The sequence below is a fragment of the Camelus dromedarius genome, chromosome 24 (genome assembly GCF_036321535.1).
Source record: "Camelus dromedarius isolate mCamDro1 chromosome 24, mCamDro1.pat, whole genome shotgun sequence".
Taxonomy (NCBI): domain Eukaryota; kingdom Metazoa; phylum Chordata; class Mammalia; order Artiodactyla; family Camelidae; genus Camelus; species Camelus dromedarius.
In genome coordinates, this window is record NC_087459.1 from 20,834,524 (window position 1) to 20,849,869 (window position 15,346).

At 55.1% G+C, this 15,346-nt stretch overlaps 1 protein-coding gene across 1 annotated transcript in view; it reads right to left on the minus strand.

Annotated features, from left to right (window-relative positions):
- Positions 1-4,954: 4,954 nt before the first annotated feature.
- GSG1L (GSG1 like) overlaps positions 4,955-15,346 on the minus strand; it is a 186,437-nt gene continuing 176,045 nt past the window's right edge. The window contains exon 7 of the mRNA XM_064478546.1: positions 4,955-7,825. Coding sequence (XP_064334616.1) covers positions 7,728-7,825 — 98 coding nt within the window. The 3' untranslated portion in view covers positions 4,955-7,727. The remainder of the gene's footprint in view (positions 7,826-15,346) is intronic.

Below are 15,346 nucleotides of genomic sequence, written 5' to 3' on the forward strand. Positions count from 1 at the left end.
CAAGAGGGGAGAGGGCCCCTGCCCCACCTGCATGTAGGGAAATAGCAGGACGTCCAGCAGGCCCACCCCTGCCCCCTGCTCCCCTCTGAGTTCCTATGAAGACAGAAGGGCCCTGCTCTGCCAGCCACCCTGGTGCTAGTTGGTGGGGGTGTGTCTCCAGGCCAGCCCTTCCCTCATTCCCTCTGTGGGCTGGGAGGCTGGACGTGGTGCTCCAGTCTCTCAGCCTCTCCGGCCACCAACCAGAGCCCTGGACCTGGCTCCCTGTTGTTTGGGGGCCAGGCAAGTGACATCAGGGAGCAGAGCTGGCCTTCAAGGACCTGGTCAACAGGGCAGCACCAGCCCCTTCTAAGGGCAGCTGCAGCTCAGCACCTAGGGAGTTTAAGAGAAGCCAGGAACCCAGGTGCATTATTTATTTTTAATGTGAAATCTAACTTTTAAATGTTGGCTCGACTTAAACAAGCAAACACTGAGTGTGCCAAATAAATCCGGTTACAAGTCCTACGTAGCCAGCCCGCCACCCCAACACCCACCCCAGCTCAGCATGAACATCCACCCCCTCCCTTCCTGGTCCCCCACCCCTGCTGCCTGAAGGCTGCAGTCCTTGACCTACGGCTCCGTGAATGCCCAGGGTTGGCTCCTCCAGGGAGGTCAAATAGGGCACGGGATCATTACTGGACCCTCAGCCCTGCCCTTCATTCCCCACCCCCAGCCCTCCTGGAGAATAGAGGCTTCCTCTCCATCCCCATCCTGCTTCCCGTTGCCTGCATCCCAGCCCCAGCCGATAAGCACAGGGGTGTAAATCAGCCTCAAACTGCAGCTGTTGGGAGTGTGGGGGCTCACTGGCACCCAGGTATGACCCGCTTGGAATGAATCTTGGCCATAGCTGACAAGTAGGTTAAGGAAAAGCCAGCACAAGCTCCCAGGAGAACCTCCCCGCAGGCCTCCATCCCCCAGGGGACTTGCCTTCTCTGATCAGCAGTGGGAAGGACCAGCTTCTGTCTGTCTGTTGGACTCCAGACAGTGCCAGCATTGGCACTACGACATCAGAAGGACCCAGAGTGTTCCCCAGAGCCTGCCAAGGCCGATTCTGCAGACACACAGGTGGCAGCAGCTCCACACCTGGGCACGTTTGCTGAGATGCCCTGGGTCCCTCTCCAGGCCTCACCCGTCACCCTACCTGGAGCCAGGATGGTCCCTTTCTGAGGCTCCAGGCCCCATCTGGCCTCTGAGCAAAACAGCAGATCACAGTCTGGAGGCTGAGCCTCCTCGGAGTTGGCTGGCTGCACTGGTCCAGGCGATTCCCTGCTTCTCTGGAAAAAACTGGACAATCTGGCAGCTCTGGGCCCGCATTCCCAGGTGGTCCCCAAAGCCAGAGCTGGCCCACGAGCCTGGGCAGGAGCTCTCCTCATCACCGCAGTCCCCGCCGGCCCCTTGTGGTCTCACACTTGGCCTGCTTCCCTCACTCCCGTGGCCTTCATGGCCCTACGGGCATCTGAGTTGGCACCCCTGAGACAGAGGCAGATCATTCATGTGGAGGAGCAGGAGGGGACACATGACAGCGCTGTGGGGCCTAGGAGGGATGGGGCTGAAACTGCTGCGATTCCGGCCACAGCCCCCTAGGCAGGCAGAGGGCTCTCCCGGGGCCCTGGGACTCGAGCTTCTGGCATCCAGTCAAGCAACAGGCCCAGGCCAGGGGCCGGGGGAGGCAGGCGGGGGCTCTGTCCAATGGGTGGTGTGTCCCAGTGTGTGGTGGGGCTGGTGGTGCAGACAGGTCCCTGGACCACTCTGCGGTGTTCACAACACTACTTCCAGGCTCCCAGCCTCTGGGAAACTGCTCTACTCACAGCCCCTGCAGGAGGGGCAGCCTTTGGCAGTGATAATAAAAATAGTAACAGCCAATACACACTAAGCCTGCACCCAAGCTGTGGGTTTTATCACTGAAGGTGCGGGTACCCTTCTCCCAGCGTGTTGGTGATGGGGAGCACTGGCCCTGGGGCCGCCCGGCCAGGGCTCAAGTCCTGGCCCCACCACCTCCTAGCTGTGCAGCCTTCTCGAGTGACCTTACACCCTGTGCCTCCTCGGCTTCCTTACCCAGGCATAGGTTGCCAGCAGTGCCTGCCCCGTGGAGTTGCTCCGGGCACCCTTAGAGCATCTCCCGGGAGGGAGGACACACGGGCTAGGTTCTATGATTGCCCTCATTTTACAGGTGTAAAACCTGAGGCTGTCACAGTAAGAGAGCGACCTGAGGGCCGAGATGGGACCCCCCCCCCCCAGGCCTGCACAGCTCCCGGCCGAGGCTCCTCACCAAAGCAACAGGACCCTACCTTCTGCCCGGCCCTTCTGAACTTCTAGACACCCTCCAGCCTCGGCTGTGGGTCCACAAAAGGCACTGGCCTTAGAGAGTGATTGATGCCCTCCCTCCCTCGCCTTCTCTCACTAACCCACCCTGCCTGCATCCCCACCCCTGACACCTACCCCCTCACCCTAGAAGTTCCAGGGAAGGGTCAGGAGGGTCCAAGGAAGGGAGCTTGGCCTCATGCCATGGAACTTCTCCCAGGCAGTGGCCCCTTGCCGCTCCCCCCAGAGTCCCAGGCTCCCCCCACCGACACACATCCTGGCCGGACGGACAGCTGCCCATCCCCCAACCCCCTCCCCCAGCTTTTCTAAGGCAGAGGCCCGAACAGTGTCAGTCCGGGAAGAAATGTAGCCGAAGCAGCAATTACCAGGGTAGGTGGGCAGACCGCTCGGGCACAGGGCAGAGGTCCCACGCTGTGATTTCCTGTCTGCCCAGGCAGTAAATCCCCAAGCGGAGGAGATTGGTTTTTCGTGACTGATGGTCCCAGCTGGGCCGAGTTTGTCTTCCGCCTCACACTGGGGCCGGCTGCAGGTGCGCGGTGTAATTTGTTGACTGCCCACAGCCCCTGGGTGAGGGTGAGTGGAGTTAACGTCCAGGCCTCCCAGGCTGTGTGCTCTGGGGCCGTGGCTCCTATGGTTTGGAGACGGGAGCTTTTCTAAGCCATCCACTCAGAGGACACCTTTTCCTGACCTCCACCAAGGCCCCTGGGGCCTACAGCATCCCTGCTTACACAGTGTCAAAGCCCAAATGGGAGCCTCAGAGAAAGGCTAGCCCAGTCCAGGTTCCCCTCACCCCCTCATTCCCTCACCATCTCCCGCCAGGAAATGTAGCAGCCCCTCACTGGTCACCCTGCCTCCGCCCTGGACCCCAACTTCCAGCCTGAGTGAACTTCAGCACAGAGCTGACGGTATCCACGTCTTAAAACCCTCCTGTCAGCAGTTCCCTGTGGCCTTCCAGGTGAACGGCATACTTACCTAACCCACAAGGGCTCCCACGCTCTGACCCCAGATGCCTGCTTGGCAGCAGCCCTCATGCCCCAACCTGGAGCTCCAGGTACTTTATCCTGTCCCAGCACTGCAAACAACCACACGGCATTCCTGTCAATCCCAGGGCCTTTGCACATGCCATGACTTCTGCCCACACCACCTCACCGCCTCCTTCCTCATCCCTTGGTCCCTGCTGCAATGGTCCTTCTTCTGAGAGGTCCACTCATCCAGTTTCAATCTGGTCTTTCCTTCGTTTGCCTACACAGTGCTTCTCACAATCTAAACTGACACTTTTGTTAGGATTTATTTTTGTTAGAATTATTGGAATCGTCTGTCTCCTCACTGGAATATATTCTCAATGAGGATGAAGTCAGTGTCTCTGATTCGTTGTGGCAGCTCCAGTGCACGCCCAGCGCCTGGCACACAGAAGCCCCTCAGGAAATAGTTCTCAGATGAACAAGGCCCGGCAAGGGTCCACAGTGGTCTTGGGATTCGAACTAACTCTGCAGTCCCAGGGCCTTTCCTCAATCCTCACTTCCTCCCAAACAAAGGGTCAGCACCGTGGCAACAGCAGTTCTTCCCGAAGATGAGCCTCCCAGGGTGTCTTGTCCTCAGGCCTGGCTGCCACGACAAACGGCCATGAATCAAGCTGACGCTTCCATTACCCGAGGCAGTGTGTGGCCAGGATGGGTTGGCTTTGGTGGGGGCAGCGGGGAGGACAGCTCATCACAGCCACCAGCCGAAGAGGGAAGTCAGCCCAAGTCAGCCCGGTGACTTCCTAAGGCCTGGACCCACCCTTAGCCCTCAGCCAAGGCAAGGACCATGACCCACAAGGGCACCTGGGGAGAAAGGGGGTGAGCAAACAAAAGGGCAGAGCCACATTTCAGGGCACCAGGCACGTGCAGACACAGGTCCAGGGCCAGCGGGAGCACACAGGCGTGGGTGGGTGCCGAGGACACGCGGTCAGCACGCGTGCACCTACACACTGCTAACCCAAGCTTGTACAGCATCGAGGCTGGCGTGTGCACACAGGCCCTGGGTGTGTGGATACAGGGATGCGGGGTGTGAGTGTCCAGGGTAGAACAGGCTGCGTAACAACTACTCTGGGCTGTGTGTCAGGCCAATGCGTGGGGTCAAGGCCAACAGCCATTCCAGCCAGTGGTCAGAACATGTCTGCTCAGAGCAGGGGATGGAGCTGTTTGCAGGGGCTGAAGGAGGGGACCTTTGCCTCCCCATCCAAGCCTCTGTGTGCTCACCCAAGTGCCCCCTGCTATCAAACCAGGTGATCCTCCTCCTCCCAGGTTCAGGCAGACTGTGGCATCTGCTCCCTGAATGAAGACAACCCTTCCAGTGACTCTCAGTGGGGATCCACTGGGCCTGCCTGAAAGTACTTCCTTTTATCTAACCAGCAGCCTTCTTGCTGCAGCCTCCGTGAGACCAAAAGACAGCTACTTCTCACCCCCTGCCCATCAGATGCCCAGGAGAGGACAGGAGGACTTGAAACCTGAGCGGTCCCATGGGCTTCCTACCTCCTCCCTGTCCCTCCCTGTCCTGTGCAGAGGGTAAAAATGGCCCTTGCTTGAGCCGTCCGCATACCGTAATCACAGACCACTTCACAATTATTTATTTAATATTTTTCTTTAAGCCAACCCTTTTTCTTTTAACTTAAATGCCTATTTTGGTTTTATCCTAAGCAATAATGCCTGTGAAATCACGGCACTGATGGGCCCATTATACATTTTTTTCCTAATACACATTTACATAAACACAACTATTAAAATAGATTAAAATTTTGCCCGTGTGTATCTCTTGGACCTCTGTGGTCCACTTGTGACTTTCAGAAGGACCCTAGGTGAGAAGAAAGGGCTCCCAGACGCCCCAGGCCAGGTTCCTATAGGGCACGTCTCTGCCCAGCCTCACGTCTCTGTTGGTTTCTTCCTGCCCAGAGGCCAAAGCCTGACCTCTTTGTCCTGATGTTCCAAGCCTTTTTATTTGCGCCCCAGTCTCTCTGCCAGGCCGAGTCCCGCTCCACACAGCAGGTCTGCGGTATTTACTGAATGAATGGAAAATGGATGAACGAATCACTGCTTTATTAAAAGATGCATGAATGAATGAATGAACACATACCTCTACCTGGGTATCCCCCGGGCATCTGAGACTCCAGACATTTGAACCCCTTCCTTCAGGCCCCAGCCTACAACCTGAGAGTCATCGCTAGCTTTTCTCTCGTCCCACACCAGCCTGCTTTCCCTTCTGCATCTGCCCTCACTGTCCCACCCCAGGGCCACCGTACTGAAGCAGCCCACCCTCTTCTCTCCCTTCAAGTGTGGTGAGAACGAGGAGGGGAGCCGTCCCCCCGCATTTGTTCTCAGCCCAGAGCCGCAGGGACCTTCCTGGCATACACAGCTGGGTGAGTCTCTGCTGAAAGCAGCCCTGGTTGCCACCAGCCCCGGGATGAAGTCTACGCTTCCCAAGGAAGCTTCAAGTCCCTCTGGCTCCGCCACCTCCGCGGCCTGACTTCCCACCACCCCCTGCTGCCCTCCCTTCTCTCCACACCTGCCATCTAGATCATTTTAAATTCCTCGAATGGGCCCAACTTTCTTCCCCTCTACCCTCTTGCCTGCCTGACATCTAGCCAACCTTTCTGTCTTGGCTTAAATGTCACTTTTCCCAAAGGAGCCTCCTATGACCCACCCCACAAAGCAAGCGCTGCTTTTGGGCTTCCACAGCCCGCCCATCTCCCCTCACTGAGGTAACAGCAAACACTGACAGAGCTTTCTGTTCCCAATGCTTTGCATACATTAGCCCATTTAACCCTCAGAATGGCTTTAAGAGGTAGGTGTACTGACGATCCCCACGCGCCCATGGGGGTGAGGCACAGAGAGGTCAGGTAACTTGCCCAACGTCTCAAGTAGAGGAGCTAGAATCTGACCCCAGGCCGCCTGGCCCCAGAGTACTTCACACGTTCTACTATCATCGTCTGTCTAGTTACGCGTCCTGCCCACCTGAGAGCTCTGAGAGGACAGGCACCCTCTCTGGATGGTTCAGTATCCCATCTCAAGGGCCTACCACAGCGCTTGGCACATAGTAGGGGCACACTGAGTTATAACATCGGATAGATGGGTGCACAGATGGATGGCTGAATAATGAGGATGGGTGATGCATGAAAGGATTCGAATGGGTGTCTGATACAAGGAAGGATAATGACTGATGGGTGGATGATGGAATATGGATGATGGAAGGATGGATGATGGATAGATGAGCGAATGGATGATGGATGGATGAATGGATGGGTGGATGGATAATAGATGGGTGATGGATGGATAGATGAATGGATAATGGATGATGTGTTTATGAAAAAATGAAGGACATTCTCTACTTGGGGGAAAACTCTAGAAATCCCTCTGGGAAAGGATAAGGCTTCTTACAGTCAGAGGTCCTGGTTCAAACCCCCAACTCTGCCTGTTGCTAGCTCTGTGATCTCGGGTAAGTTACTTCATCTCTTTGACCCTAAGTTCCTTCATCTTCGTAATAGTAATCTGTTTCCCCAAGCATCTAAGCCCTAAGATTTGATATAAATGTGGCTCTAGGGTAAAGGGTCCCCACAGGGTCTGGGTGGCTTAGGGCCTGGGTTTGAGGACCTGTCTCTTGCCTGCCTGGGCCCCCACCTTGCCCGCCCTCTGGAATTCAAGGCAGCTTGTCAGCCAGGCTCTATCTTGACCCAGCCCGCCCCCAGACACAGCCTCGGCTTCAGGTTCCCTCCATCCCCAATCCCGAACTTCAGTGTCTGGCCTTGAGCCCTGCACACTCTGAGCTGTCTCACCTGCAGGCTCCTTAAGGACCTGGTATGGGGGGGCCATGAGGGGGAATCCACAGCCCAGAGAGCAACTGGCCTCTACACACAGCAAGAAAATAGGTTCAACAAGCATTTATTGAGCCCCTGCTGTGTGCCTGCTGTGTGACCCCCTGCAGGAAGCCCCGCCCATTCCCTGTCCCTGCCCCCCACAGGGCTCTGCACGCTGGGGACCTCCTGAACTTTCTGGCTGGCTCATGGGTCCCAGGCTTTCAGTGGCCGATGTCCATGTCTTCCCCCTGCATCCCAGCTGCACCCAACAGGGTTTTGCATGTGACGGTGGCAGGAGTTAGGAGTTGCTGTCCCAAAGTCACACTGTGCAGCCCTGTGCGATCCCTCGGGCCACCCTGGCCCCAATTCCAAAACCCTGAGACTCAGGCAGCGATGGGCAGGGCAGGCCACGTGTCTCCCACGCAGGCTGGCTGAGTTCACAGCACACAGGCCGGGTTTCTGAAGACACCAGACCAGTGGTCTTGTGGCAGGGGGCTGGTGCCGATGACGGCTTGGGGTCTGGAGTCAGGCTGGGTCAGTATCACACCCAGTGCCCCAGGACCCAGCACTGGCGGTTCAGCTCCGGGGCCTCCTGTGCAGAGCTCCGGGGCCAGGAATCTCCCATATGTGGCTGGTGTCCTGCCAGGAGACAGGGGGGTCCGTGTTGACAGCTGCCTTCCTCCACCCACACCCCATCTGCCCGCCATCCAACCGGCTCACCCTCCACCCACCTGCACAAGTTCTCCACCTTCCCTCTCACACTCCTACCCACCCGTCTATCAGCCCACGTCCAGCGCTCTGCCCCTGTCCCACTCACCATCTCATCACCCATTCGCCTGCACATCCAGCTCTCCACCTCTGTGATGTCCCGTCCCCCCCTAGTCTACCAACACCCGGACCTCCATCTGCCAATATCCACCGTCATCCACTCGCCAACCCAATATATCCACTCACTCACAGAGTCTGCCCCACCACAGCCCGCCCGCAGCCCTAAAACCCACTCAGGCACCTCCCATCTGTCGACACACCACACACCCACCATTGTCCCACCCATCCTCCCTCCACCCACAACACTCCCACTGGCCCAGCTGCCCACATACACATCTACCCGTCAACCAGAAATACCCACCTATCCACCCACCCGCCCTCTCTCCAACTTACCACCTATTCGTCTGCTTCCCAACCTGCAGACACACCCCCTAACTCACAAACCTCCATTCCTCCATCTTTCTGCCCCATAACTCACCAACCCACCCATCCAACAAAGCCCTCTGCCCCGCCACCAACCCTGCAGCCCCCCTGCCCTCGCGTTCACCCATCCCACTTAAGCCGTCCACCCGGTCAGGACACCCACTTGCTCACTTTCCATCTCCCCTTCACCTCCCCCCGGCCCCCCCCCATCTACCCACTCACCCCATCAGGCTTCCCTGGGCTCCATCGTGTGCCCTGACTTGCTCAAGGAGCCGGGGAAGGGTTAGCTGGAGAAGTGTCGACAACTCCTTATGTAACCTTACGTGACCCCAGGCCAGCGAGCGAATGTGCGGACGTCCCAAAGCTGCCCCTGAGCAGCTCCCGGGGCCGAGGCAGGGGGCAGACTCTACCGGGGCCTCTGCTCTTGACAGCCTGAGCATGCGGAGGGGCTGGGAGGCTCGGCTGATGCAACGTGCTCCCTCTTTTGTGTTTTTCTTGATTCTCAGAAGTTTGTTCCCCTGCCTTCACCCAAGTGCCTCTTTTGTGTCTTTCTAACATGCCAATCCCACTGCCATCTCCAAGCTGGGACCTGCCTAAAATGTCCTTCTACCTACTGTCCCACTGAACCCTCAAAGCCCAGCTCAGGCCATCCCTCCCCCAGCTCAGCTCAGGTTCCCCCTCCTACAGGAATGCCATCAGGCACTCTCCTCCTAGCCCTCAGAGGTCTCCCTATCTTGGAACACCGATCTCAAGTGGTGTTCCACCCCCATTAGACCGTGAGCCCACCCCTTGGAGAATGCCCCACGGCGGCTATGGAGCTGGAAAGATGAGAACAAAGGGGCCCCAGGGAGGAGAGACTAGCTGGCATGGTGGACAGGACGGGCGTGAAGGGGGAGGGAGAAAACTAACGGTGACAAAGCACTTAGTCTCCACACCCTATGAGGTTCTGTCCTTGAAAGCCTGAGGGAGCTACCACCCATTTTACAGGTGAGGAAACTGAGACTCAGCCAGGAGAAGCAGCTGCTTTAGGATTCACAGCTCCAGTGCCACTGGGTTGAGTTCATTTCTCCCTGATTCCAAACATCAGCATTAAAAGAAATTTGTTCTGTGTGGTTTTGTTTCCCACTCCAGGCTCTGAAGGATGCTCAGACATACTTGTCATCCTTTAGGGTCCAACATCCTTCAAGAGCAAGCCCCTTGAGGCGGGAATTCCTGCTGAAGCCAAGCTCCTGCTTGCACCCCTCCAAGGACAGACAGCTCATTAGTCTTCCTCCACCCCAAAAGCAGCTCTGACTGTTAGGAGATTCTTCCTCATAACAAAGACTGGAAGGGAACAGGCAAAGCTGAGGATGGTTGTGCCAACGGTGGGAGTATGCACACGTGATTTTTTTTGGCTTTGGCTTTTCTTTATTTTTAATATTTTTTAATGTTAGCGCTTTACTAATTTTACTATATTTTAAAAAGGGGTGGGAAACATTTGGCAAACATTCTGGAATTGTTTGGACTCAGGAAAAACATTTGTTTTGGCCCCAGTCACTGAAACAGTTGCATTCTTTGGAAGTGCTTGCTGCCAAGATATAGGTGTTGGCATTTTTTTTTTTAATCTAAAAGCAAATATTTGGTGCATGGGAAACCTTGATTGTTTTTCTAAATGAGTATTTAGAAATGACTGTAGCTGCTCTTACCGTTGCCAACAGTCAGAACTTTGGAGAGTTCAGAGGAACAGAGAGAAAATGATCACGTATTTTTAAGGAAAAAGAGGAGCCGTGATCCTTACCCTTCTGAGTCAAAATCTGGTTCTTTGTCCCCTGGATCCAGAGACCAGTTCACTAACCACTGGGAATGGCTTGGGGCCAAGAACATTTACAGTAGGGGGAGCTGTTCTCAGCATGCACCCCATCACCCCAAGACTCCCTACTCATTTCCTTTCTCCTGGTCCCTTTACTTTGGGTCTGGTCGCCAGTCAGGGGAAAGAAAAAAAAAAAAAAAGCCTTACGCTATAGATCATTACAGATCACAGAATCCTACCTCAAAACGCCCCCTGGGCCCAAGCAAATGACAAAAAATGGGTGAAGCGGCCAGAAGCAGCCTTTCCCCAGCTCTTGCCAATTGTCTGAAACTGATTCTGAAACTGAAAACTGGAATTTCAAAATCAAATCTCCTGGTTTTTAAATTATGACAACTAAGGCTTTTAAAAACATTTAAAACCATCTGTGGGCCAAGCAGCATCTCTCAGGCTAGACCCAGCCCGCGGGAGGCCACTTCTGACTTCTGACTGCTTTCCGGCCTGCGTCTCTGTCCCACGGCTCCGTTCTCCATGGCTTCACACATTGTGGCCCCTCTGTTCTCCGTGGCTTTGCACATTGTGGTCCCTCAGTTAGAGTGTCCTTCCCTGCTGTCCTCTGGCTGTGAGTCTCCCCACTTCTCATTTGATTACTTTTTTTTTTTGCCAAACGGAGGAAGGGAGCAGGTCATTTCAGGCAGAAGGAACAGGGTGTGAAATAGGTTCTTGGCAGGTAAATGGGGTTCTCAGGAGGTGTGAAAAACCTAGCCACATTGGTGGCTGCAGGAAAGCAGGATAGTCTGTGCGGCTGGAGAGCAGGGCACACAGGGCTGGAGGAGGGAGGAGTGGAGGGCTGCAGGTGCAGAAGGTGCCAGGTGTAAGAGGATTCATCCTGCACCTGGGGTTTCTGCCACATCATCAGACCCACCTGAGGCTGATTCCCGCCCCGCCTGCCCCAAACCAAGGAATCGGAAGCTCCAGGGAAATCTGTATTTTAATACCTGCCCCCCAAGTGTTACTTAGGCTCAAGGGTGATTGGAAGAGCACTGCCTTGGGCAAAAATGGGCATAAAGAACGATGACACAGGTTGAGCTTGGAGTCACCCAGGCTTGTGACCCAAGAAAAATGATTTTGATGTTTGGAAATCCAAGGAACTTCACCTGTAAAATGGAAATAGCCCTCAGAGCCACTACCCTATGAAGACTAAGGGAGCTCAGCCATTCATGGAGCGGTACTGATGACCGACTGACCAACTCCGCTAGGCACGGGGGCTGCCACCTGAACGAACTGTCCTCGTGACGTCCCCACTCCAGTGGGGAGAGTTAGCAACGGAGGGTTCCCAGAGTGATGAGTCACTGAAAGAAAAATGAAGCAGGGACAGGATGGTGGGAGAAGGTCCCCTTGGGAATGTCCAAAGGGGTCGGCACAAGACCTGACAGCCAGGTGGGTTGGGGCTGGGAGGAGCTGGAGAAGACATGATCAAGTCTGTGTCCTAGGACGATGGACTGGAAGGGGGATCAGCCCCAGAAGCAGCAATTTCCACCCAGAAGCCGCTGAATAGCCCAAGCAGATGACAAAATGCAGACTCGCTCCTGGCAGCAGCCCAGGGCCAAGGACCACTCAGAATTTGGTCTGCGGAGCAGCAGAAGCAGCATCACGGAAAATGCAGAGTCCCAGGTTCCATCCCCCGACCTCCACTGGCAGAAACTGAGGGGTAGGGCCGGGCAATGCATGTTTTAAGGAGCCCTCCAGGGGATTCTGATGCTGACGCTGTCCTGGATCTCTCTGCCCTCAGTGCCAGGGCCTCAGATATCTCCAAATTGCATGGCCGTCTGTTTGCCCAGCGAGTTGGCATTGGTATTTATTTCAGAAATATTGTCTGTTTCCTTTTTAATAAAGGAAGCAGACTCAAGCAGTACTATATTGGATTTGATTTTGATCTAATAAAAGTGCCAAGTTGCTGTGAGCCCAGAAAAGTCTTCCTTGAAATTCCCTCTGCTATTTTGAGGGCAGTAGCGGCAAAGACTCGTCTAGATGGAGCTCCCAGAAGCCACCTCTGTATCCGGCGAGTGACAGCCTCCCACCCGGCCCAGCCTGACAGCTACACCTGGTAAAATCAAAAGCTTGTCTCGGGCATTGAACTTGACAGCTGCAATCAGCTGCAAACCCCAGTTGCCCCTAAAAGGAAGATGCAGACACCTGGACCATATGGCAGTATCGCTTACATCAAATGTCACATCTGACGTGCTCCCAAGCTAGCTGGTGGCATGGCAAAACCTCTAAGGCAGGTTTCAAAAGAAAACTCTCCTCAGGAAAAAAAAAAAAAATTGTGGCAGAATCCATATCACAGTAGCCCAAGAAAAAATAGCAGCTTTTGGAGTGGTTAAGATAATCCAAAAGTTCATATACCTGTTTATGTAAAAGTGGCTTCTTAGGTGGGATATGGTAGAAAACGAGCGGTTTAGAGCATCAGTTGAGCACCTATTGGGTGCCACACACTACTCTAGACTCTCAGGATACAGGTGTGAGCAAAACAAGACAGGGTGCCTATTCTCACGGAATGCAGCAGAGAGAGGCAACACAACAAAAACCAGGTACCTAAGTATAAAAGGTAATTCCAGAGAGGGACAGATGCTTTGAAGGGAAAAAAAAAAAGGAAAAAGAAAAAACCATGGTGATATGAAGGTGACTGGGGAAGCTGGTGCAAGTCAGCGGGGCTTCTCTGAGAAAGTTGTCCTCCGCTGAGATGAAAGATGAGCCCAAGCCAGCTATGCAAAGATTAAGAGGGAGAGCACTCCAGGCAGAAAGGATAGCAGGTGCAAAGGTCCTGTGGGAGGAATGAGTTATGCATGTTCAAGGAAGAGAAAGACCAGGGTGGCTGGAGCAGAATGAGAAAGGGGAGAATGGGAGGAGACAGGGTGGGGAGTTTGGGGGCCCTGAGTAGGAACAGCTTGGCTCCCAGGGTAAGGGAACCTACACGCCAAGCTGATCTGTACTGCCCAGGGGACCAGAGATCTCAACAAAGTCACTCTGCTTCTAGGAGCCTTAGTTTCTCCATCTGCACAATAAAAAATAATCACCCCTCCTTGCCAGGACTGCGCCAACCAGCATATGAGAAGGCTACAAAGCAGGGACCTGCACACAGCAAGTGTTTAATAATGCGAGCTCCCTGGCATCCCTCCTCTCCTGTCCTGCTTGCTGGCAGGTCAGGCCACTGCAAGAGCTGAGTGGCTGCTCAGCACAGAAAAATTGCAGAACTCATCCAGGCATTTCCAAAGTATTTTCTTGGCCAAAACCCCACTCGCAGCGAAGAGGCTGCATTCTGGAGATGGTGTCCTTTCCCTAGACATTCTGATCAGGCTGCTTTCTAGTCCATGAGCAATGGGAGAGCCCAGTCCACCTGTGGCTAGGTCCCTCTTCCCCAAACACTGCCGAAGGTCCGGCAGATGGGGTGTGCCTGGCACGTGGAGCCACTGACTGACACGTGGCAGCTCACCCTAGTGCCTCGGAATCTGGGCTCTGGAACCAGATGGGCTGGGTGTACATCCACTTCCTGGCACAGCCATAACCTCCCTGGGCCTCAGCTTCCCTGTCTGTAAAATGGGGCTATGTTTGGGATTAAATGAGAGGATAAATGTAAAGCCCTCAGAACGTACACAAGGGGGAACTGTTGTCATGAGACCCGGTGGGACTGAGCTCTCCTGGTTGGTTATTTTCCTAGTCAACTCCAGGTATCATCATTACAGCTGTAGAATTCTACCAAGCTAGACCACCCAGGGCCAAGCACCCCTCCTTCTCCGCACCCCACCCTCACCCGAGCTGGGGGAGGCGCCAGGCCTCTGGCCAGCATGGACCCCATGATAGCTCTGGCCAACGATACAGCAGTGGCTTGGGAGCTCCCCGGTCCAGAACTCGCCTTATTTCCCTCCATGTTTCAGAGCCCGCAGGAGGCCCAGCCCAGAGAAGCATCTTTAGCAAAGATTCGTTGAATAAACGAATGAATGAATGACTTTCATGTGGCCACAGACACAGCCCACTTTAGGACAATGAAAGTGAGTGGAGCGCTCAAGCCGGCATCCAGCCCACACGCGGACGCCTCCTCCCTCAGCTCCGACCGCAGATAGGGTCTTTCTCGTCCTCATTGTTTTAACCGAGTCTGCAGCACCTCTGCTGGCCCCGGGGAAAGACAGCCGCCCCACAGCTCGGCTACCCGATGAAAGGCACACCTGGCAGAGGTGCCATAGGATCTGAGGTTCCTTCCTTCCCCGAGAAGCTGGGGTTTGGAAAACCTCTGGGAGCAGCAACACCTTCCCCACCGGCTTCCATGTTTCTCTTTGAGCCTCGGGCTGTCAGAACCTCGTGGCCCCCCCCATTTCTCCACCTCCTCCCACAATCTCCCTCAATGGCCTCAGCAGTCCTCCAGCTTCAACTAGCTCCGCTCTCAACCCTACACGTCCCTCAGACTCAACACAGATGCAACATCATGACGCCCGACAAACTCCTCTCCGTGTCCATCAGTGGGTGACAACTGGCCCTGGATTGCTGGCTCTAAACTTCTGTGAGCATCCTAGGTTGCTGGCTGTCCCCACCCCTCACCTCGAATCAGACAAGCTGGGGTGGGCACCACCCCTCTGCCCAGAGGAGCACACTGCTGACCTCCCCTTCCCTAGTGCGGGGCTTTCTCCCCCCTCCCAGGGAGAGTTCATGTTCCCCACCCCACCTCAGCAGCCCTCCAGCGACACCCAAGGAGAGTTACTACCACGTCTGGAAGGATAACTCAGACACGTGTGCTCTGCACTGGCCCCCAAGTCCCCCAGCCAGGCCTACAGTGACAACCGGCTCAGTCGTGCTGCCTGCCCTTCCCTGCTTCAGTCTGCCTCCCTGGCATCTATTTGCATTTTCTGAGGTCACCCAAATAAGGGACTTGCTGTAGAATTCTTATCTCAGGATCTGCTTCTGGAGAAACACAAACAAAGCACTCTGACAATTCTCCCAGCAAAAAGTTATTGAATCCGCCCACCCTTATCTCTGTTGCTGCAGGTCAGGCCACCGTCACGTCACTCCCGGGGATGACAGTGACAGCATCTAAAGTGGTCTGCTGGCCTCCAGTCTTCCTGCCCTCTCATCCTTTTCCCACATTGCAGATGGGGTGGAAGGAGGCACCGAGAGAGATGGATGTGGATGAA